The sequence below is a fragment of the Agelaius tricolor genome, unplaced genomic scaffold, assembly GCF_023055355.1.
Source record: "Agelaius tricolor isolate 1412-34295 unplaced genomic scaffold, bAgeTri1.0.p SCAF_17, whole genome shotgun sequence".
Classification (NCBI taxonomy): Eukaryota; Metazoa; Chordata; class Aves; order Passeriformes; family Icteridae; genus Agelaius; species Agelaius tricolor.
Genome location: NW_027269277.1, coordinates 12,945,975 through 12,969,268, shown reverse-complemented (window position 1 = coordinate 12,969,268; position 23,294 = coordinate 12,945,975). Strand labels below are relative to the sequence as shown.

At 40.5% G+C, this 23,294-nt stretch overlaps 1 protein-coding gene across 5 annotated transcripts in view; it reads left to right on the top strand.

Moving 5' to 3' along the window:
* The window catches only part of AFF2 (ALF transcription elongation factor 2), a 332,765-nt gene that overhangs the window by 298,750 nt on the left and 10,721 nt on the right, over positions 1-23,294 (top strand). For 4 of the 5 annotated variants that reach the window (XM_071442529.1, XM_071442527.1, XM_071442528.1 and 1 more), the window contains exons 13-21: positions 2,566-2,800; positions 4,693-4,832; positions 5,379-5,442; positions 8,755-8,891; positions 12,069-12,140; positions 12,498-12,591; positions 15,300-15,347; positions 15,853-15,902; positions 20,169-20,383. In XM_071442529.1, coding sequence (XP_071298630.1) covers positions 2,566-2,800; positions 4,693-4,832; positions 5,379-5,442; positions 8,755-8,891; positions 12,069-12,140; positions 12,498-12,591; positions 15,300-15,347; positions 15,853-15,902; positions 20,169-20,383 — 1,055 coding nt within the window. The remainder of the gene's footprint in view (positions 1-2,565; positions 2,801-4,692; positions 4,833-5,378; positions 5,443-8,754; positions 8,892-12,068; positions 12,141-12,497; positions 12,592-15,299; positions 15,348-15,852; positions 15,903-20,168; positions 20,384-23,294) is intronic. The other variant, XM_071442531.1, reaches the window with a different exon arrangement.

The following is a 23,294-nucleotide window of genomic DNA, read 5'->3' as shown; positions in this document are numbered from 1 at the left end:
CCTAAAAAAAAACAGGCTGGAAAAAAAAAAAAAAAAAAAGGAGATGGGGAACCATCTCCTTCTTTGATAATTGGCCTGTTTTAGACACAAAAGAGTAAAACCCTGCAGCCAAAAGACCATCAGTTCTGCTTGTGGTTTTTCAGTGCACTTTGTGTTTCTCCCTAGATTTTAAATAATTTTAACTAACAATCATGTCAGCAAATTAAACCATTGAGTCTTGGTAATTATTGCAATAAATTCATTCAAAATTAGCGATTCCTGCAATCAAAGACCAGTTTCTTAGGCCATTAACAGCCCAGAGCAAAGTGACAATCTGGTTAACTGCTGGTAACAACCTATTTCATGGAGGTTATTGTTAGCATAAATGCTTTAGTGTAAATCTGAGGGAGGTAACGTTGCTAAATAAATAATCAGCTTAATTCCTGCAAAAACTTATAGCATTAAGTGGGCAAGGGAAAGAAAAAAAAAAAAAGAAAAAAACCCAACAGACAATTAAAACTGTATTTATGGGGGGGCGGAGTTAAACAGAAATTAGGTAGAAAAAATATCCTCTAGAGCCTTTTATTTTGTGGTTAATTCTTCCAAGCCTCAGAGTGATTTATGTGCCAGAGTTGAGTAGTTGTACCTGTTCCTTGGTTTGCCCCATCTTATATCTGAGCCCAAAGATGAAGTGAACTGATGTAGTTTTAGATAGTGAAGAGCTGCAGACTCCTACATGCACAGTGGCACAGAAAATCACTTTGTTCCCCCTGTGAGTGCATGTTCAGGGTTCCCTGTGTAGGGCATGTGCTTGGGAGGCAGAGGGCTTGGGTTCTGCCCCTGGATGCTTCTGTGGGTTAACTGTGTCTTCTTTGCTGCTGTACAATCCAAGAACACGTGTGTGCTTTGTCAGGGCAGTGCTCGCCCTCCTTTGGAAAATTTTCCTCTGGAAAAAGTTCAGTGTTATGAGCTATAACTATGGTAACTTGTCTAAGCTCCAAAATGCCTTTTGGGGGTCAGAAAGCAAACAGATGGAGCTTTGAGTGAGAACTTTCTGGAGGACATATTGCAGGACCACATGTGCATGAAATCAGTCTCCTCTAAGAACTGCTGGTCTAGTCCAACATGGTTGTTTGCCTTTGATCTTCTTCAGACCCATGTGTTTTCCAAGAAGGACAGCATCCATCCATAAGGCAATATGAATTTGAGCTTGTTTTATTTCTTCAGTCTGAAGATCTTTAATATCAGAGGGTTTCAAATAAGATATTTTAACTCTGCTTCAGTTGAATTAAAGTAGTTTTGGGTAGAGGAGCTATAAAACAGGAGTTTGTTTGATTTCACTCTGTGGTTTCACAGATAAGGCTAAAATATTTCTGTATTACCAAAGGTCCCAAGTAGGGCAGTGACCGAGGTGTAGATATTGATACTGTCAGTGAAACTGCAGAAGAGGCCAGACTGAAATGAGAGAGAGCTCCTAAATGAGAAGTAAGGAAACCTGGGTCGCCTTCTCCTCTTTCCCTGGTTACTTTGAGGCAAAGGAGATCAATAATTCCTGACACTGACTGAAAGTGGGAACAAAACATAAATTCTTGTTGACTTAATTTGTTATTGAAATTTTAGTCAATAATCATGAAAAGTAAATGATCATGTAGTGCAATATTAGATGTCTAACAAAAGATTAAAATTCAGGTTATCTTCATTGACTGAGCCGGGACAATGCCTAAAATAAAAATCTATGAGTAGATTAACGTGATAAGCAGTCAGTGAAGTCTTGGGTTTGGTTTTTTCTTTTTTGATGAATTTGAGTGGAGAAAGGTCTACCAGGTAGGTTTTTATTTTTCTCGTTTTCCTGTGCATCACAGCTGCCATTGCTAGCCAGCTAACAGTCTCTGTACATAAAACAGACAATAGATTATCATGTTACTTGAGCTTTCATGTCAAAACCACATTCATTTTCTGAATCACGTTCAATTCATCAACCAATATTTGCTCAAGGGCTTTGCCAGCTACAATGTATCATTTTAATATAGTGTTGAATGTTGGCTTTATTCTAAAGGTTAAATAATTATTATCTTGTTATTGTTATGGTTATCATTTTGTAGTTGTTATGAATTCTATTTTTGGTTCATATGCTGCCATGTGCTGTTTGGGGTTTTTTGCAAAGGTTGCTTTTGTGAGCCCTAATCCACCTCTTAAAAAGATGCTTAATGTTAAACACATAAATAGTCATACTTGATGTCAAAGGAACTAACCCTGTGCATAAAACTTTCCAGCACTTTGCTGAGTCAGAACCTCTATGACCTCTCAAATGAAGACTGACTCAAATTAGCATTTAAATTGGGTGCAATTTGTACTAATGCACTGCAAGTTGTCCTCCAAAGCAGAAGGTTTCTGCAGTCATTGAAAAGGCAGAAGCAGCTCTTCTGTTTTCACTGCTGTCCCCTTGTGCCTCGCCATGGAGGGCACGGGACTGCAGGACAGACTGGAGGGCAGAGCTGGCTTCTCTGTAAATGAAAAGTGCAGCATTGTGCTGTGGAGAATTAACCAATATTCTTGAAGTGCAACTGGTTTTTCTGTGTGTCCCAGGAGCAGCAGTAGCTCGGTGAAGAAGGTGACAAAGAAAAGAGAAGAGAAGCTGTTCCCTCCTCCCTTGTCCCCGCTCTTGGACGACCCTGTGCACCGGCGGCACAGCAGTGACAACAGCTCCTTCAGCCAGGAGCCCACTGTCACTAACACCTCACAGACCAGCAGCTCTTCCTCCTCTGCTTCTAAACACAGAAAGAATGAAAATAAATCTTCTTCTAACCCCAAAGGAATCTGTGTAAGTAACCAGCCTCCATTGGTGGCGGTGAACAAGATGAAATGGAATCAGTTCAGATTTATTCTATTGGATTTTTTTCCCACACAGTATGTATTTCTAAATGCTTATGTAGCCCCACTCAGGGGGAGTGGATCTGTGCAGAGCCAGGCATAAACAGCTCTTGCAAGCTCCATTTTTAGGTCAGCATTAGGCATCTGCTTGGTGTTGTCTATCATTCCCTGAAGCACCTGGACCCTGAGCCTCAGAGAAGAGCCTTTGCAGCCATCAGCTAGCTGAAATTAGTCCCTTAACTCTGTAGCTGCAGCACTCACATTTTGAAAATAAAAGTTCCAGAATATCACCTGAATTACTGCCCCAAATTCTCAGCCAGAATTAAGCACTGTAGTCATACTGAATATTATGGCCTAAACTGAACAGACAATAACAATATAACAAAAAAATCCTGTCCATAGTACACTCAGCATGTTAATAACCTTTCTCAGGTTTTCAGGCTCACAACAGTAAGGTTTATTTATGCTCAGTCTTCATTAATGATTTGTAACCTTTCAGACAATTTATAAACTGGGGTTTTTTTCCCCCCAGAAGAATATCACACTCTTAGGGCCATCTCCCCATTAGTGGTTCTCACAGAGATGGTTCTTTATTGCTTGCTTTTCACCAGATTCAGGTAGGTTTTTTTCTGAAAATACATGAAAAAGAGCCAAACCTGCATATGAAATTCACTAAAACAACATAAAATTTCACATTGGTTTGTCATCCTCTTTTTAGGTTAAACAGAGAAATTCCAGGGTTTTGGCCCCTTTTAGAAAATAGTCCTTCCTCTAGAGTTTCAAACCCATCCTTTCTTTATATTATCAAACTGTATCTTAGTATCACTGTCAAAATTAAAAAACAAGAAGAAAATTCTGCCACAGAAAAGGCCATGCATAGCCCCATTTTTCACAGTTCACCACTTTGAGAGAGGTTGTTACCCTGCACTGTAATAGTAAAACTCACAAGTTGCATTGAATTGTAGGTGACAAATCACTTCACCTTATTCATTCATCCCTGTTGCTTTCTGATATCATTGTGTCACTTCAAGCTGCGCCAGTAATACACACGCCTTCAACTGAAATCAGTGCCAAAATGAACTGCATATGTCAGCAAATAAACAGTGCTGTGTAAACAGCAGGGCCTCTTCATCTCATCCCAGCATCTCTAGTCAGATTTATCCTTTGTTAATCTATTATCTTGATGCAAGAAATATTTTTCCCCTAAAATATGTTAGACTTCTTTCCCTAGTTCATTGGTTCATCTGTAATTTAGTTTATCTGGTTGGGGACCAAGCTTGCAAGTTGCAATTGCCTGATTTAAAATCTTCTGTTATGCCTCTGGTTTTAATCATTGCAAAGTCACAACTGACTTCTGCTTTCCATTCTTCCTTCTGTAGCAAGAGAGGAAATTGTTCCCTGCTGAAATCCAAGCAGACTCTTCAGCCACATTAACAGTTAGCTCCTAGTAATATAGAAAAAAAGGTTCCATTAGTGTGATACACCTTGAAGAAGTTGAGTTTAGATCTAGCCTGGCCCATTAGATCTCCCCAGCCTTGCTTTAACCAGTGTCTCTAGTCAGTAACACCATGGTACCCACCTAAACCTTACACCTCCAAGTGTAAATTACTGAGTTCAGGTGAGAGCCCAGAAGTGGAGTTGTAGTCCCTAATTAATCTCTTAGGCTCATGTTACCAAAAAGGGAAGGCTGGTTTGGTGAGGTGACATGAAGCTACGTGGGCTGCTTGGTGCCTTAGCCTTTGGTTTGTTGGGAAGGGTTTTTGGCAGGGAGGGTAGATGTGAGCACTTACATTGTTGGAAGGTGTTTGTTTGAACTATGAATAACAGTGCTGTGTTTCCTAGGAGGAAGAATCTCACAGTACACCCACAGCCAACACTCTTCTTGACACCAGCCATCTAGAACCAGACATCTGGTCTGCAATGCCAACGCTTTCCAATGGGAATTCTGAGCCCAGAAGACCCAAAATAACATTTGATGATGTGTAAGTTTTATTGACTTTGTGCTCTGTGATTGGGATTTTTGTGCAAGCAGAGGTCCCAGTGAAAGAGAATATCTTTGATTACAGTGCTGGCATTGGGCACCTGTGTGGATAGTGCTGCACAAAGGCACACACAGTTTTAATCTTGGCAAATGAACTGTTGTCACTGATTAATGAAGATTCTGTTGATAAATGTTTTCAGATCATGAATGTTCGTTCACGGTAATTCTTCTTCATTTTTTTATTTTAGCTCCTCTAATGGAAACTTCTTATACTTAATTAGTTTAAAATATTTTTCCTTTTCCTCTGTTCAGCACACATTAATAGGTCCTTTGGGCAACCAGTTTCTACAGCTACTTATTTTACATTCTGGTCACCCATGATATCTCTGCATACAGCAGCTTGAGATTGATATCAGGTTAAGATTTAAAGAGATAAGTGGGTATATATGTCAAAAATCTTCTTTAAAGCAGTCAGCATTTTTTTCAAACAACATTTTTCCAACTGTATGAAAGCAAAGACTTGAATTAATTTATTTTGTCTCTCTAGGCTGCACAATGCAGATTATTACATGCAAGAGGCTAAGAAGCTGAAGCATAAAGCAGATGCACTGGTAGGTTATCACAGGTTTTTTTGTCTCTTTCCACTGTGGAACTCAGTGTTAAAAAATGAACATTATTGCACAAGATCTGAAACCTCTCAAGCCAAGAGGAACTCTGCTACTGACTAAACTGTGCTTCAGTTTGTGCTCCATAAACACTGTGCACAAGTTAAACCCTCAATGCCATTCCTAACTTTTAAGTATTTGTTCCCAAAAAGAGCTACTTACAATAGCTGCTGTTTCTTCCAAGGGGGAGCAACAATCATGCTGTTTATGAAGTATGTAAGATGGTTTTATGAAAGTTGATGTGTACTTGAAATTTGTTTTTCTATTCATTTTGAGCCTAAAACAGAAGTGATGAAATATTCCATAGCAGAAAGACAAATCACCTCACACCCCATTATCATGTGGTAAAACTGTTTGATATTTCCAATCTGATTGTTTAAAATCTGAAACAATTCATTTTTATGTACTACATTCATTTTTATTGCATGGTTTTAGCCTGATAAAGAAAGTCTCAACACACTTATTCCCAAAAAATCTGGTAGTGAGGTAGTTCAATGCTGGGAAAGCTTTTTTGCTTGCTTTACCCCAGAGGAAATTCCAGTAAGATGGGCCTAATTTTGCCAAGTGTTTGGATTTTGATAAAACTACATAATCTGACAGATTGTTTTCTATCATGGTTTGTTCTATACGAGCTGTTGCCAGTTCTGAAGTGTCCTTAATAAACATTTGCTTTGTAGGAAGGGACTTTTCCTCCTGTATGCTACATAGGGTGCAGAACAGAGGCTCATTCAGGAAGACTTAGTGGAACTTGACTCCTCTACTTAATTTAACTAAGATGTCTAAAATGGAGTGTGGCCATCCACTTTGCCCCTCAAAGAGCTGAGTGATTATTCACCTCTCAGCTTCATAATTTCTGGGGGTTTTACACATATAGTCTATCATTACCCATTAGAGATTTTGCACTTAGAAATAAAAAAAAAAAAGCTTTAAAAAATCCCCAGATCAATTACATGCGATGTTTTTTAAAAGCAAACTAGCCAAACAAAGTCTCTCCCTCTGCTGTCAGTGAGCTGAAGGAGGAATGACATTTCAAGCTGTCTGCTTCAGCTCTCCAGGCTCCCTTTTGGCTTGGGGCACAGCGTTTCCAAGTGTGTTTTCTGTGTGAGGTGGGTTCAGGGTTTTGGCACCTGTTGTGGCTGTCAGCAAGGTGACAGTCATCCCTCCCAGTGTGCCTGTTTGCAGGAGGTGGCCTGATGGCTTCCAGCCAGCTCAGCAGGGCACATCCAGCCTCAGTCTGGCTCTGCAGGCTCACAACACCTCCCACAGCTGGGTGACCTTTAAACAAAGCACACATGGTGCTGGCACAGGGCTACCTGCTCCATGCTAGCAAATATTTACAGGCTCAGGCCCGATGATCTCAACATGCTCCATCAATTCATCTCCCTCTGCAGCCAGACACACTCACAAGGTGCTGCCCTTCTCTGTGCTCTCACCTGTGCCTGTGCCTGCAGCATCTGGGTGTTCCTCAAGCAGCACTAAGAGCAGCAGGCACAGCCCACCCCTCTGCTGCCTGCAGGCAGGTCCTGGCTGCCACCCACAGTCTGACACCCCGAGTGCCCCAGTGTGAGGCCGTCCACTGTGATCAACTTGTTGGCAGGCATAAATATCCATGAACAAAGTATCTGCTTTTTCCTTCTGCTATTTAGATCTCAAGTCTTTTTTTTTCCCACCCAATGCAGCTGCACACAAATAATCTCCATGTAACACATTTGGTGTGCAATCCCAAAGTGTTACTTGTCCTATGGAAACAATTGCTGCTGGTTACTTGGTGCTGACATGACAGAGCACAGGCAGCATTGAAAGATGTGTTGCAGTGGCTAGAAAGATAATGCATGTGACCTCAAAATGTGTCAGCAAATGTTAATGAGATTTGTGGCAGCAGTGTTCCTGAGCTTGTAGAGAAAATAGATTTCTGCTGAAGGGCAGGACGTTTCATGTCTTATGGGAGCGACCCCATGGAAACCTCTCCTTGTCTGGGGCTGCAGGAAGGGATAAGCTAATTTGGGTGGGTTGTACCATATGGAAGAGATCTTGGAGACCTCACTGTGTGCCTGTCTGAGATGTGACGAGCTGGAATAATTCCACCTTCTTCAGAGAATCAGATCCCGTTCCTGGCTCAAATTCTGTGTCTCTACTAAATCTGCTTGCAGCCAGATTCTTTTTTCCATACCACAAAAAAGTCATCTTTGGAAGACTTTTTGTCTTCCAAAAGAAATGGAAATTCTTCCAAAGTGAGAAAAGGAATTTGAAGAATATGCTGAGAAGCAGCCACTGGAATAGAGAGAGAGCAGTCAGAAACATTTCCCTTTTTCTGCTCATTCAGTTAATAACTATCAATTATACAACTCTGTACGTAATCAATGCACAAGAGCAGTACTTGAAATTAAAGGTGGGCAGAGAGAACTAGTTATGGCTTAGCAGGAGCCACAAAGACAAGTATACTGTTATCTTGGACCAGTAATAAATGTTATGCTTTGTGTGTTGTTAGAATGGGCTTCTGTTTTGTGAATGGAAACATATGCAGATGCATCAAAAATATTTTGATAGAGACATAGAAAGACATTTTTAAATTATTTAAAGTATATTGGATCCCCTATATCAAATGCCACATTAATAGAATTCTTACATTCAGCTATCAAAAACTGAAAATGTTAAATACTATTATAAAGTGCGTACTATAAAAATGTCATATATAATATTCATTACACATAAAAAACGAAATCAGTATGTCTAAGTCAGTTTAATCACAACCATTATGAGGGCTAAAACCTTTTGCAATAAAATCCTAGTAAAATGAAATATTAAGCAGTGCTATATTGTCTCCCTTTTTTTTCCCTGCTCTTTTACTCATCATATAAGTGATGTGATTTTTTTTTTGATCAACAGTTAACACAGAATATGACATCAGCCAAGTGGCACGGAGTTGTTACTTAACCCTTGCATAGTGACACTCAAACTTAGTTCATCTGTCAAGGAGCAGTATGGATGTGCACAAACATGCTTAGTGCCCTTTCTTGCCTGTGTAAATCCCTGATGTCAGTGGGCATACACTGAGTTTCCTCTGTGGAGCACTCAGCCCCATACTGCCCTGAAAAGATTTGGTAAAACTACATCCTGCCTTAATTACTGTATGAATTCATTCCTAACTACCAGTGTCTCTTTGCTTTCATTCTAAAGCTAGTGTTGCTTTGTAGAATGATTTGCCCACCTAGAAATCAAAGCTGAAGGATTTTCTTGACAGTGTCCTTCCCATTTCAGCTGGAGAAGTTCGGCAAGGCAGTGAATTATGCTGATGCTGCCCTCTCCTTCATCGAGTGCGGGAACGCTATGGAGCGAGATCCATTAGAAGCTAAATCTCCATACACCATGTACTCAGAGACTGTGGAACTCATCAGGTTAATGTCCTTTCTGTGATCATTTTCATCATCTCATTTCAGTCATAATTAGAACCTGCTATGTTTTAAAAAATACCATTTCAACGTATTAATGATTTGTCCAAGGCATCTTCATCTCAGAAGTCATCATAATTAGTTCTTGCCATTTTATTAATGTCATGGAAAATTTATAATTGATGGACACTGCTTTTATAAATTATCCCCTTCAGAGGTTATAATGTGAGTGTTATAATTTGCAATATTCATAAAATTAAAATTGAAATGTAGTGGGTGGAAGTAAAGTATAGTAATTTCACTGTTTGGCAATGACACTTGTCTTTTAAAAGGTGTAGTTTTATAATTCAAAACATTAAAGGGAGTCTATCAGGATTTCTATTACAAACCCTGGTTTTAGAGGTTTATAACTTGGCTGTTAAAAAAGACAAAAAGTGAAACTTAGGATATAAGATCAGAGCCAGAGAGGAAGCTTCTGCATATATTGTCTTGAAAACAGTATATTTTTAATGTTACAGGAATGTGCACCAGCTGAATTAATTTTAATACAGTTTTGTAGACTCATAGGCTAGAATATGGATAAGAGAGTCTTTACATACTAATAAAATGTCTGAATTATTGTTCTAAAATCTGCTACTGCTCCTTATAGCTGCTTCATAGTCTTGGGTCCATAGAAATAATAATCTCCTGAGTAACTAAGTTTGCTTTACTTGAGCAAATTATCAAAGTGAAATCAAGCAGGATTAAATGTACCTTTAAGTAGAACAACAGGATTTCTCCTCTTCACTGTGATGCACCTTTGCTTTCCCCAGTGTATGCTGGGAATATCCTTGTTAATGTCAGTGTAATTACTGGCAGTTTGCAGGAGTGAAAGAAAAAGAGGCAAATCAAGCCCTAAATATTTGGTTTCTAATATGTCAACGGTGGTTTTTTTAACATGCCAGATTAGCTATTAGGGACTGCCAAGATAATGCATGTTTTACATTTTGAATAAGTAGGTATTTGCATAATAAAATGTATCAAATCTTAAGCTCTTACTCTCAGGTAAATAATATGCCTGTTAAATAATTAAAAACATGGTTTTTACATTCTACACTTCATAAAGGGAGGAAAAAAATCTAAAGCAATCACTCAAGAAAAAAATTGTGTTCACTCAACACTTGATCCATGTTAAACCCTGGAGAGCAGAGGACTTAGAAAAGGAGCCACCTGCCTCTGCTCTGCTGTGCCCAAATCATCCTGCAGTCTGACAGCATGTCCTGAACTACACAGCTGCAGCTGCATGGCAGAATAAATTCTATTTAAAGAAATATTATTTAAAGAAGGGAGCCTTTCTTCATAGGAGCCTGGATTTATTTTTGTTTTTTTAAGAAAACCATGCAGCCCAGTTGTAATCACTGCTCCTCAGTCCAGCAGTTTGTCTGTTCAGAGTGCACAGAACAAAAACTTTGTTTACCCACAACATGTGAACCACTTAAATCAGGGAATGGCAGCTCCAGGAGTGGCTCACAAAAGGGCAGGACCTGCAGGGAGTCAGGTGAGGGCACAGTTTATCCTGGGGTGGCTGGCACTCCTCAGCATCAACAGCCCTGCTGCCTTGCTGCTCCTGGCACAGTCCTGCTGCAGGCTGGGGGACAGGTAGACCTTGGCATGGAAGCAGCACCTGAACTGCTTTTGGTTTTGGAAGAATCTGGAGAATATGTTATATTAGATCTCCAATATATAAATAGCTTAAGTCAGGTGAAATTAATTCCACCACCTACCACCAAAAGTAGAGTTTAATTCACTGACTGTTGCATGCAGCATCTTGTGGCAGCCAGTGAGACTGATTTGTCCATTTAATTGCTGTCAGTGGTCAGACATGGACAAAAGGATTGCCCAGGTGAGCAGCAGGCTGGTACAGGCTCAGTAAAGCTCCATGGACAAAGACACAATTCTTGTGGGCTACAGTGGGTGCTGGATGTACAGACTAAGTATGTGGCTGTACACACAACCCTTTCTCAGTGCAACTGCTAATATTAACATAGGTTTTTACTGTGAGATAACAAACAGAGGGAAATTTTCCTCACTTTTACTCCTCCCTTCATCAGAAGCACAATTTTCCCCTTTTGCATTTAGCTGTGTCTGCCCTGACTATCTGCATCAGACTCCTATTTGTGAAAGCAAGTGGAGCATCAAAGAGATTGGGACTATCAGAGATCTGACTGTCAAATGTGTTTTAATTTAGTGGTAGTGCTGAAGTCCCAAAGATACACAGATCTTTGTGATTGATCACATTCATCCAGTCTGACTGGAACCCCAACACCCAAGAGCAGGTGGGACAGGATGTGGAGGAGGCTCCCAGCTGGGTGGTGCAGCTGCAGCCTGGGGCTGGGATGGGTGCTGGGAGCCAGGCAGGGGAGAGCAGCTCACTGCCTGCACACCATTACCTGCCTGTAAATGGGAGCTCATCAGGACTGCCTGGATACCTTAAAACTTTCTTACGCAAGGCTGAACCCTATTACTTATTCTAACACAAGTACCTGTGAAATTGCATTAGGGCTCAGAACAATGATTTTATGCGATGAATTGATTTTCAAGGGACTAATGCATAGAATGGAGTGTGCTCAGTTAAAGGAAAAAAAAGACAGAGGAAAATAGGAATACTCAATCCCTGATCATCCAAATGTTGGACAGCAGCAATTAAATAGAGAGGGACGACCAAGTACACAAGATTCATAAATTAATGAGCCCAAGAATGAAAAAAGCTGTGAACGTGACCTTTCCTGTATGTAAAACCATTTTCTATATAAAATATATTTATGAGAACGATTTTGAAGATATTATTCAAGCCCAAAGTACTATATGTAAAACATTATATATTACTTTATACTTCAGTACCTATAGGCCAAGATCTTATGCTTCTGTTCAACACTCATCCCAAATGTTTGCAGCACTCAGCCTAGTTGGCTGGATATAATATCATTAATATGCCCAAGAATAGTTCACCTTGTTGGCCCAAAAAATTGGTTGGTGATTTACTTAAGGCCTCCAGATTTTAAGTGATGCTTTCTGTTGAGTTTTACATGGATCTCTTCATTATAGAACACTGCGACCAATAACTGTTGCAGTTGGAGAAGAATATCTGATTATTTTTGGAAACATTTTAACTCTCAGTTTCTTCTCTCTCACCTTTCTGACAAGGTATGCAATGAGACTCAAGAATTTCACAGGCTCTTCTGCTACAGAAGGGGACAAGAAATTAGCAGTTTTATGGTAAGTCCCTTTGCGACAATGAGAGAAGCAGCTAAAATCTTAAGGAGGACTTTAAAAGTACTGAATTACTTAAGCAGCTTACAGAAGATCATTATTCTTGTTTTCCATTAAACTATTAAAGGATAACTAATGGATTTCTTCAGCAGCTGACTAAACATTTATTCTTCTAATTTATACTCTTATCAAGATGGGATTTTAATGCTTTTGACCACTTTTTTTTTTTTCTCCATTTGCTTATGTTTCAAAATGTAACCTTAGAACAGAGACTGCAAAATATAGGTCAGCTTTTTTTTTTTTTTAAGTTTATAGGTTTCATTAAGCAATGGAATTAACATAATCCTTTCCTAATTACCACAGCTACCGATGCTTATCACTTCTCTACTTGAGAATGTTTAAACTAAAGAAGGACCATGCTATGAAGTACTCCAGATCTCTGATGGAATATTTTAAGGTAATCTTTATTCTGTTTAATTTATTGATATGAAATGAAATTCATACCAACACTGAGAGCTCTCACAAGTATACTGCATGACTTAAAAGTCCCACATTTAACCTCTCCCCTGGGAAATGCAGGCAGGATGGCTGCCAGGGAATGGGGACAGAAGTGATTTGGGGGATTTTTGGATTAGTCACTTGATTCAAAGGACCATACTCAGTAATTCTACAAAAATAACATTATTCTCAACACCATGTAATGTTTATGCAAGTTTCTGATTTTTTCAAGGTTTCAATGTGCAAGTGATTATGAACTGACCCCTAATGAACCATAATAAAGCAATTATTTGGGCTGTAGTTAGTTAAGTTTAGATTTTAGATTCAGTGAGATTTCCTGAAGATTATTGCAGTTTCAGAGATTTATTCTTTTATTCCTGTGGAACTTCAAATTAACTTATCTACATCTTGAAAAAAGGTTTGCCTTTACCTTAAATTGAGTGGAGATCTGATGGTCATGACTTGGGGATGTTTCATTTTACTTTGTCAAATGCTGTTTACCCAGTAAGAATGACAAATCCTCACTGTTCCTAGATCAGGAGAGAAATAGAATCTGTGAGGTTTTGATATTTATATTTCACTGGTTAATGCTGTTTGAAGCATACATTAATTCTTTTACTTTATTACTACATATTATTCTATAATTATGTAATTATACTGGCTTGTCAGCCCATCAGTCTTTTATTGTTGGTGTTTTCAGCCTCTGTGAATTTGTTCAAGGCTTTGACATATTGGTACTGCAAACCAATAAAAACCTTTAACACTGCAGTTTTCATGTTTTCATGTAAATGGTGATAAAATGGTCCTTCTGCTGTAAAACTCCAGTTCTGAGATGGCAGCAGCCACAGTCCTGACTACCCACATGTCCCCTGTGTGTGTCTCTGTGCAGCTCCAGTAATGTTAGTCCTAATCTTGTGCTTAAATGGAGACTCTCTTGTACCATTAGGAGTGCCTGTGTTGTGCTCATGGAGTTTTCAGTCAGGGATTTGCACAACAAATTAAATTTGAGCTACACACATTTGTAACCTCAGCATTTTCATGAAATGTATTCCAGCCACTTCAGATTTTATCCAGGTTGAATGTAGATTGTATCTTTAAAAAAGGATTATTAGACAAATAAACCTTTTCTGCAGAAAGTAATGATTTCTTTAAAAAAAAAATAGGCAGGAGCAAGAGAGATTCTCTGTCCTTAAAGCCACTTTATTTTCTCTAGCTGTGCAAGTAGGTAAGATAAAGAACATATTTACTACTCCCAGCATAAGAAAATGTCCTTCAATGTAAATTAAAATCAGAGAAAAAAATAAAAATGCAATAAAATAGAGGAATCAGGAATGCCAGGCATAGGCATGCAGTTGAAGCAAAGTGTTTCAGTTAATGTTACAGTGTGTGTGCTATGGGCACTGTAACTCACTTGCTAGAAGCAGGGTTTGAGTGGATACAGATTATATGTTCAGGTTCTTTCTGTAATAGAGGCACAGGAGGAGAAAAGAAAAGAATGGGAGCTATTAACTATGTGTTAGTTTTGTATTGCTGCACCATTTTCTCTGTGTTCACTAGCAAGAATCTGTAATACAAATGAAACAGATTAACTGTTTGAATAGAGTTGTTATTCAAACTTTTACACAATTTTAACTGTGAAAAGCAGCCCACTGTTTACAGCAGAGCTGGGGAGGATTTTTTCAGCTAAACTGTTCTTTATATTTTTCCTCACAAATGCACTTTGTCCAAATTGAAACCATTTGTGGACAGAACTGGTTCTGATTAATTTCCAATTAAAAGCTTCAAAATGATACTTTTAACATTTCAAAACAGAAAATAGCCATTTAATCATGAAAGCAATTTTGAAATTTAGAGGCAACTTGGAGTAAAACACCACTAAAGTGATAATTTTTTTAAATTGAAATCAGACCTTTTATGATTACAAAAAGTGACATCCTGTGATGTTTTTCCTCTGAAAGTTTGAGGAAGATTTTCATGTTTTTTAAAATGTGTTGTCAGTAGTCACTGAAATATTTTGCTAAATATTCTCATTATCAAATAACTGCTTCCCATTGAGATCTAATCTTAATCTTGACAGAGGTATTATTTGTCTCCAGGTACTGTTGGGGGCAACCCCCAGACAGGAGAAATTAACAATAAAAGCTTCTTCTCCATTTCTGAGGAGTTTCCAGGGCAGTTTATGTCACTCTTTCCTCATAAGCTCCGTATGCTCTGTGCTGTGAAACACCCCCAGTCATGCCCACATCCTCTGTGACAAGCAGTGGCTGCTGTCCAGGAATGGCCAGGCCAGTGCTGTGGTTTGGACAATGTGTTCTGCTTTGGTCAGAAATGTTGGGCTGTGAGCTGTGCTTTAGAGTCAAGTCTGTGCTCCACTGTCTGTGCTCCACTGAATCTCTGTGCCTCCCATGCAAAACAGTGATTACAGTGACCAGATGAGGGCTGTAATAACGTGGGAAATACTTTGCAGAGAACTTGTAAAACTTGATTGAATTTTCACTGTGCGTGCTGACTTCTCAGCAAGGGAGCTGAATGATTGTTTTCAGAGGGCACACACAGATAGCCTCAGCCCTGATACTGCCACTTTGTATGGGAACTAAGATACCAGTCAGTCTGAGCAAGGCTGGAAAGACCTGGGCTTTATTGTTGCTCGGCAATCTTTTTGTACAGGGTTTTACAAGGTGCTACACAGACGTGAAAGGCAGAATGAGTAAGCAGGTAAGGAAAGTCAATTTGTGCAACTAAAATATATAAAAACAAAAGCATTCAAGCAGATCCTTACTAAAAATTTTATTTATACTACTGTCTGAATCCCAAGCCACCTTCCCTAAGCAACTTGGGAGGGATCAATTTCATTAAAACATCAAGCCAAATTATTTTTATTTCTTATTAAAATAGTGAAGGTCCCTCTAAAGATAAGCAGTCATTTTCACTCTGAAGAACTTACTTTGTAGAATAAGTTTCAGTGGTAATTAAACCACTTCTTTGGGACCTACATCTGCTTTTACTGGAATTTATTCTCTCTTTTATCAAATTATTTTTAAGCTACTGGTTGGAACCTACCAATCATCCACCAGCCACTTAATTATGGGACCAGTGTGCAGAGCTTTTCTGCTCCATGCACTGTAGCTCTTGCAATGAAAAGGGGGAATGTTGAGCCTTGTATCATCAGTATTCATGTACTTGCATCACCTGTATTTACATTTTGGTTTTGTACTTACAGAACTCTTCAAAAGCCTCACAGGCCCCCTCCCCTTGGGGCGGCAATGGAAAGTGAGTATTTTCTCCTGGGTACTTCTGTCTGGGAACAAGTGGTTCCAAGAGGAGAGGAAGTGTTTTTCTGCCTCTAAAGGCAAAGGACAGGTCATGGGATCAGTGTTTTGGGAGCTGCAGGTGTATTTCAAACATGTCTAATGTATAAACTGTTCTGGGCTACAGAATTCATCATACAGCTGCCTTGGGCTCATGGAGGCGAGGGGCTCCCACTGGACTAAGTCAGATCCCCCTGTGAGACATCCAGTGTGGGTAGGAAGGAAGAGCTGAATCACACCTTCATCCCTGCAAAGCCTCCTTAAGTCTAAAATCAGACATGGTGGGTCTGTGCTGAATACTTTGACAGTTTACTTCTCAAGCCAAATGAAGGCCATAAAAATATCAGTTAATTAGCTGGCAAGTACCATGACACTTTAGGAAGCCAAAGTAAAGTTAACCTTCATTGCAATGATTTTTCAATGATTCGTTCAGCAATGAAAGACCAATGAATATTTCATTGATATATGGTAAGTGCTGTTTAATAAAACTGAAGGTATATAATAGTGGTGAAAATGTGAAGGCACTTAGTCAGCCAATTATCAGTGCCTTCATATTAACGTTAAAACACCCTCACCTCAGATATCAAGTCAGGGTAATGCAGTTATGATCAGAGGAGGTGCATTGCTGCTGCATCCTTGCCTTTATCTTGCAATAGCTGTTGCCAGCTGACACACATTTCTCCTGCTTCTTTGTCCTGGTCACACATCCAGACACAAGTAAGACAAAGGTGAATGACTTTGCCTTTTTTCCATCTTTATTTAAGTAGGCTAAATTCTAAGTGAAAATGATTATTGTTAATGGTCTCTTTCTGGTGGTTCAGAAGAAGAAATGGCTATTGGACACGCCAGGGAAACAAAGAAGGAGGGGTTGAAGTTTAGCACACAAAGAACTGAAGTTTTCAAACAGACTTTGTTCTCAATTAGTGCAAAACCAAAAATTCCAACATTTTGCTTAAAGTGAAATATTGCCTCAAATAATTGAAAATATTTTGGGGTATAGGTATGTATTCACACCCCAAACACTCAGTTATTTTGAATAGGTATATATAGAGCTATTAAAGTATAGATTGTAACACAAGCTAAAGTGATTAAATAAGAAATCACTTTAAATAAAAACTGAAAATATATTTTAACACTGGAAAAGCAACTACTAAATTAAATTATTCATTATGCGCCAGTTTTTCCAGGCATTGAAGTGTCAGTGAAACCTTGTATTGTAATAAAAATACATAAATGTTAACATAAAGTTTTAGTGATCAAATAGACCACTGGAGCATAACATCTCTTTTGTTCCTTAAGAAGGGGCTTGTGCATAAACATTTCATGAAGCAGAAGTTATCCTTTTATTCCTGTCCTATAATAGACCCCTATGAAGTGTGTGCTCTGCAGGTGATGACATCTCCCTCGCTATTTAAAGGAGCTATTAGGTGTCCAGGATTGAGAATAAGTGGGTTTTGACTGGAGGAGAAAATTCTTGTCTGGCCACAAAGCAGGCAGCAGAAACCCAGCCCCCAGGTCAGCACCACTTCTAACATAACACCCAGCTGATCAGTCTGTTCCCACTAACTTTGGAGATAAGGAAGGAAAGCTCTGAAAGTGCACATCTCTGTCCTCTATTCAGAGCAGGAAGCACTTGACATGTGAGAGTAACTGAGTGACAAGGCCATGTTATAACAGCATTATTGTGACACCTGTGTCCCAGCACACAGAGAGCACAGCCCACACTCAGGCCTCGTGTCCCCTCTGTGTGGAGTCTCAGAAGAAAGCAGCTCTCCAGCTGGCCCAGAGCTGCCATCTCTCTCAGGTGGCTCCTCGTTCCTCCAAGGTTTGTCACAGACCTGGTACTGCCATTGGCAGCTTCTGCTCTGCCTTCCCCAGGGCTATTTGCTCTGCAGTTTCCTCTTAATCCCCTGCAAATTTGTGTCAGATGGGAAGAGAATTCACACACCACAGAAAAAAGACCAAACACCTTCCAGCATATGGCATCACTGGAGGTGGAGCAGCCGCCCGGTGCAGGATGGGGGACAGTGGGGTAATCTCAAGTATTTTTCTTTAACAAAGCAAAGCTTATCATTGCCATGGTGTGTAGTCTAGTCAGGATCTCAGATCCATCAAAAATCACAGCTTGGCTTACTGGAATTTCTGCCTACTTGTTTGAAAGGGTTGTGAACCTCTACAAAGTTGGCCCGTGTTCCATCCTGGCAATGAAACAAATTTTCTCTGGTTTCATTACAGAAATGTTTCCCACCTCTAGCGACAGAAAGCACAAAATACAGAGATTTAGTAGACTCACCACAGTAATAATGGCTGTGCACAACAGGGTAAATCCAATGAACAATGTGCTTTATTTGGCAGAAGTGCGTCAGCTGGTTGTAAGTGGCTCTAACAAAATACTCTTGGTCTCCTCAGATACTTATCATTTTTAACTGCTCCCAGACCTAATCTAGTATAGTTCAGCTCTTCTGTGCGATAAAGACACTGTGGCAAGTCAGGTAACCAGGATCTTTTGAGACTTAAAAATAAAGTATTTGTGCATTAGGACATGCTTAAACTCTAACCCATAAGCTGGGTAAAAAGCTACAAGCTGCCAAATCAATGTGATCTCCAGCTCTGGAAAAAGAATGTATCACAGGGGCCTGTTGTTGAGCACAGGTAATAGCAGGCACTGCTGGAAAATCTGCAGCAAAAGCTGTTGCCATCGATGCCTTTCAGCCCAAGGCTGTGACACCGTGTCAGTCTGTCCTGCAGCATCTGGAGGTGTCAGCAGGTCTGTGCCCAGGCAGGGCCATCGACAGTGGCCTTTAAAGCCAAAAGGCCAAGCCCTCCTGTCCTGGCCTTTGGATCAGCTCAGTGACTGGGCTTGATGCTGTTGCACAGCATGAGGCATCTACAGCTGCATGTCCAGGGAGGGGTTGCAACATCCCTGTCTGGAGAGTTTTGGTCTCTTTGCTCCATGCAGAGAGTGCCAGGAGTGTCTTGGCCCTGCATCTCAAGTGTGTTCCACAGAAAATAGAATGCTTTTGTATAGGCAAGTGCTTCCAAATGGGTGAATGAAATTACATCCAGCTGGGGCTGGTCACCAGTGATGTTCTCCAGGGCTTGGTACTGTTTCATGTCTTTATTGATTATCTGGAGCCCCCTTGATCTTGAAAGAGATCAAGGGCACCCTCAGTCAGTTTGTGGATGACACCAAGTTGGGCAGGAGGGTGGCTCTTTTTACTTCTCCCAGGTAACAAGTGATGAGACAATAGCCTCAAGTTGTATCAGGGGAGGTTTAGATTGGAGATTAGGAATAATTTCTTCCCTAAAAGGGTCATCAAACACTAGAATAGGCTGCCCAGGGACTTGGTTGAGTTGCCTTCCCTGGAGGTATTTAAAAGTGTCTTGATGTAACATGGAATGTGTGGACATGGGCTACTGGTGGACTTGATAGTTCTGGATTAACTGTTGAACTTGATGATCTTAAAGGTATTTTCCAACCTGAACAAATCCCTGATCCTATAAATTTTCAAAGAGAATAGCTGTTCTGTGAGCATTCAGCACTACACAGCTCTAAACAAGAGCGTGCTGTGCTGACCGCTGCACTGCCTGCAGCCAGCAGGTGATTCCTAATTGATGGTGTTAGAATTAAAGGAAAATCTATATTAGAACATTAGTGCCTCACTAAGTAGGTAACTTAAAACACTGCGCTGTGCAGAACTGTGTGGATGAACGGTAGGCAATTAGAGCAAATCTCCATAGCCTTAAAGAATCCTATGGAGATATTCATAATCCTGCAGTACCCTCAGGTCCTAATACTGCTCTACAGGGTGCTTTTAAGACTTGCTCTTTACTTATTGTGGTGACTGTTTTTGGAGCAAACTGTCATTGTGGTTTCCAGAAAATACTTTGATAATAAGCCAATATTGCACATTGAGTGTTTTCTAACTGCCATTGCAGCTTCTGGCAGCAGGTAGAAAAATCATTACAGCTATGAGATGCTTCTTTCTCTGAAAGATTGCTCTATTTTTATGATAGATTTTTTTTTAAATAACTGGTTCATTTAAAGGAAGAATTAAATCCCTTTTTAATTTCAGTCATTCCCAGTTGATAAGGTGTCCTTTCTCATGAAGTCAGGAGGTACCCCTGCACGCTCCCCCTTTACTGGGGTGCACTTTTCAGGTGCATTTAGGACAGCAGTGAAATGGGGAGGTGTGAGGGGAACTCACTCTCTCTCTGCCTCTTGCAGGAGCACAGAAACCCCCTCGCCCATGTCCCTGAGCCCATCCCCTGTCAGCTCTGCTGGGAGCAGCTCGGGCAGCGCTGGCTCATCCTCGGCGGGGACCATCACCATTCCCCAGCGCATCCACCACATGGCTGCCAGCCACGTCAACATCACCAACAACGTCCTGCGCAGCTACGAGCACTGGGACATGGCTGACAAGCTGACCAAGGAGAACAAAGGTGCCCCCTCTCTGCTTTCTCTGTGTCCCCTTTGGCTCCCCAGCTTTAGCTTTCCCGGTGCTCTCTGGATTCGGACCCAGAACCAGCGCATCTAGGAGCACAACTGTGACAGCTTGAGCAAACAGACCAAATCTGCTTGCTGGTGGCTGTAGCCAATGCGTATCTTCTCTTGTCAGGCACAGAGGGGGATGTGTGACACATGCTGAACATGGGGTTATCAGAGCAGCTGGCAAATAATTTAGTGAACACAAGCCCCAAGTGATGAGAGCTTTTAAGTCTGCAAATTCGTTCACAGTTTCAGCCTCTCGTAGAGCACCGAGGTTATTTTCAGATTGCTCTGTCAACGGGTTTAAGACTATTAAAATGCTAGCTAGTATAATAAGCAAACATTAGATGTGTTTGTGTGGGGAGTCCGATTAGGAGACGTCCACTGAAAGCCACGACCTTGACTCTCCTTTGATTGGATTGCAGATCTGTTTGTTAATTCCTAACAACAAAATGTAAGTCTTTACCACAGTCATTTCAAAGGAGTTTTGGCAAGCAGTTTGTGACTGGATTGTATCAAGTATAGTGGAGTGACTGAGATATAACTAAGGGACAAATTTGGCCTGTTGTTGGCCAGCTGTGAGCTTCCCCATGGCAATATAATTATTCAGATTCCAGCTTTGGGCTTACACAAATCACTGAGAAAGCTTCCTTTGACACTAGAGGTACAGAGCCTAACTAGGAAATAGTCTCATGGTGAGTTGGCTCATTCTCTTAAATTATAGTGAGATTTCAGATGGCCGACTTGTCCTGACAAATGTGCTTGCTCTATGCAGTTTGATCTTACTCCCATTAATGTCAGTGGCAAATTTCCACTGATTTAGAGAAACTGAGCTTGAGATTTATAGAGTTTTATGTCTGAATGGTGGGTCATAATGATCCATCCCTGGATGAGGAACAATAATAGGAGTTCTGTCCAGTCCTCCCCACTGCTTCTTGTCTTTGTTCACATTGATTAATTTAGTAGCAGTGCAGTCGTTTTGGATTTTTTCCATAGTTGCATCCATTTTCACAAAATGTGAAAGCGATTCCCTGTCAAATGTAATGCAGAATGTTACAGTGGGAATGCAGAAGGATGCCCTGATAGGAGGAAGAGATGGTGATAATCTTGTAATTAGCCCTGTGTGTTGTGGAGTTGTTAAATGTTCTACTTGGTATTAAATCAAAATAGCTCAGGCATTCAGCCAGCAGACAGAAAATGTACCCAGCCACTGCTGTTATCAGTCCTAGAGCTGGATGAGAAAAAACCTGCTGATTCTCTTTCTGCATTTTCCTCCCTGCTCTCTTCTTTGTTCTCATTTTGATTTATGATCAAATAAACCCAATTCTGCAAAGCCATATAGGAATACTCTTTATTCAGATGAGCAGTCCCTTTGACTTTGCTGGGACTGGATGCATGAATAAGGGTTTCTCACATGAGCAAGACATTTAAGGTTGTGACCTGTTCTTTCATATCTTGTTTCACAACCTGCAGACACGTTACAGGGAATGCAAAGTTCATGTTACTTCAAATTTCATTTAAGTATTGTAAACCATTGGAGAGAGATCAGAGTTTCCTACATGCTATAGCATGTCTGCCTTTATATATTTTCTGGAAAGATACCTCATTTCTAATTAAGTACTTGATTTAAAGTTGCATGCTTAAACACAAATTGCAATTTGAAAAATTCATGGTGTAGCAAAAAGTATATGAGAACTGCTGTGGTACTCTGCAGGTCTCCATCATACCACATGAGGAATTCTCTTTTAAAAAGGATGCATTCAAGACACTTTGACATGAGAAATGGTGCAGTGTTTCATGAAAACTGGCTGTAGTTGTTTCACTAGATGTCATCTGCACCTCTCACATAATTCAAAGCACCTTTATCTGGTTGGCTGGAACAGGACTCACACTTTCTCTGCAGTGATCACCAGTCCACCTTGCCAGCTGTCTCAGCTCTGGTGCACTGCCCAAGCTCTGCTGCACTGGCCTGTGGACTCAAAACTGCCCCGTGGCAGCAAACAGGACAGTGCAAACCCCAGACTCTGCTGTGAGTCCCAGGTCATCATTTGGCCTCTCTCAGGAGCTTGAGCAGTCAGTTCTTTATAAAAAATGAGATTTTTTCCCCTCCTGTTGAAATAAGAATGATGTCAAAACCAAAAAAACCCACAAACCTGCAAAGAAACCATGATAAGATAAAAATTTAGTTCCTTAAAAAAAACCAGAACAAAACAAAAACAACCAGATTCAGTCACTTTTGTGAGTTTTTGTGGTCAGCTCTAATTGTTCCTGTTGTCTTCTGAATCACAGGGCGTGTCTTGCATAAGAATATGTCCTTGATGATCTGTCCTGAGATGGGTATAAAACTGTGGCCTAATAGCAATTACCTCTGGGTCTTACTGCTGCCATGAATGTTTCTCAGGTCATGCCCATGCAGTCACAAGGAATTTCCTGCACACTGTAGGAGCTGTGCAGCCGCCCCTTGTCCACGGCTGTCAGCTTAGCTTTTGTGCTGCTCTGAGTCTGCTGCACGCTCCCAGTTTGAACTTGACTCATGTTCAGCTGGCTCAGAGCAGCAGACAGAAGCCTTTCTTTGTCAGCCTGACAAAAGATGTGCCATTTAAATAAAAATGCATAGCAAGAGGGAGAGCAGCAGAGCTGTGACCCGCCAAGCTGATCTGGTTTGAAGAGGAAAGCGGGAACATGCTGCCATGTACCTCTGGTGGAATCCCCTGGTCCATGGAGTTGAGAGTGTGGGGAGAATAGATGGAGTTTGGCATAAACCTGTGTCTGTAGCTGGCCAGACTAAACTGCAGATCTCCCAAAGCCCATGGGATGGTTTGTGTTGGATCACCTAAAGTGGTGTTGTTCACCATCTATAACATC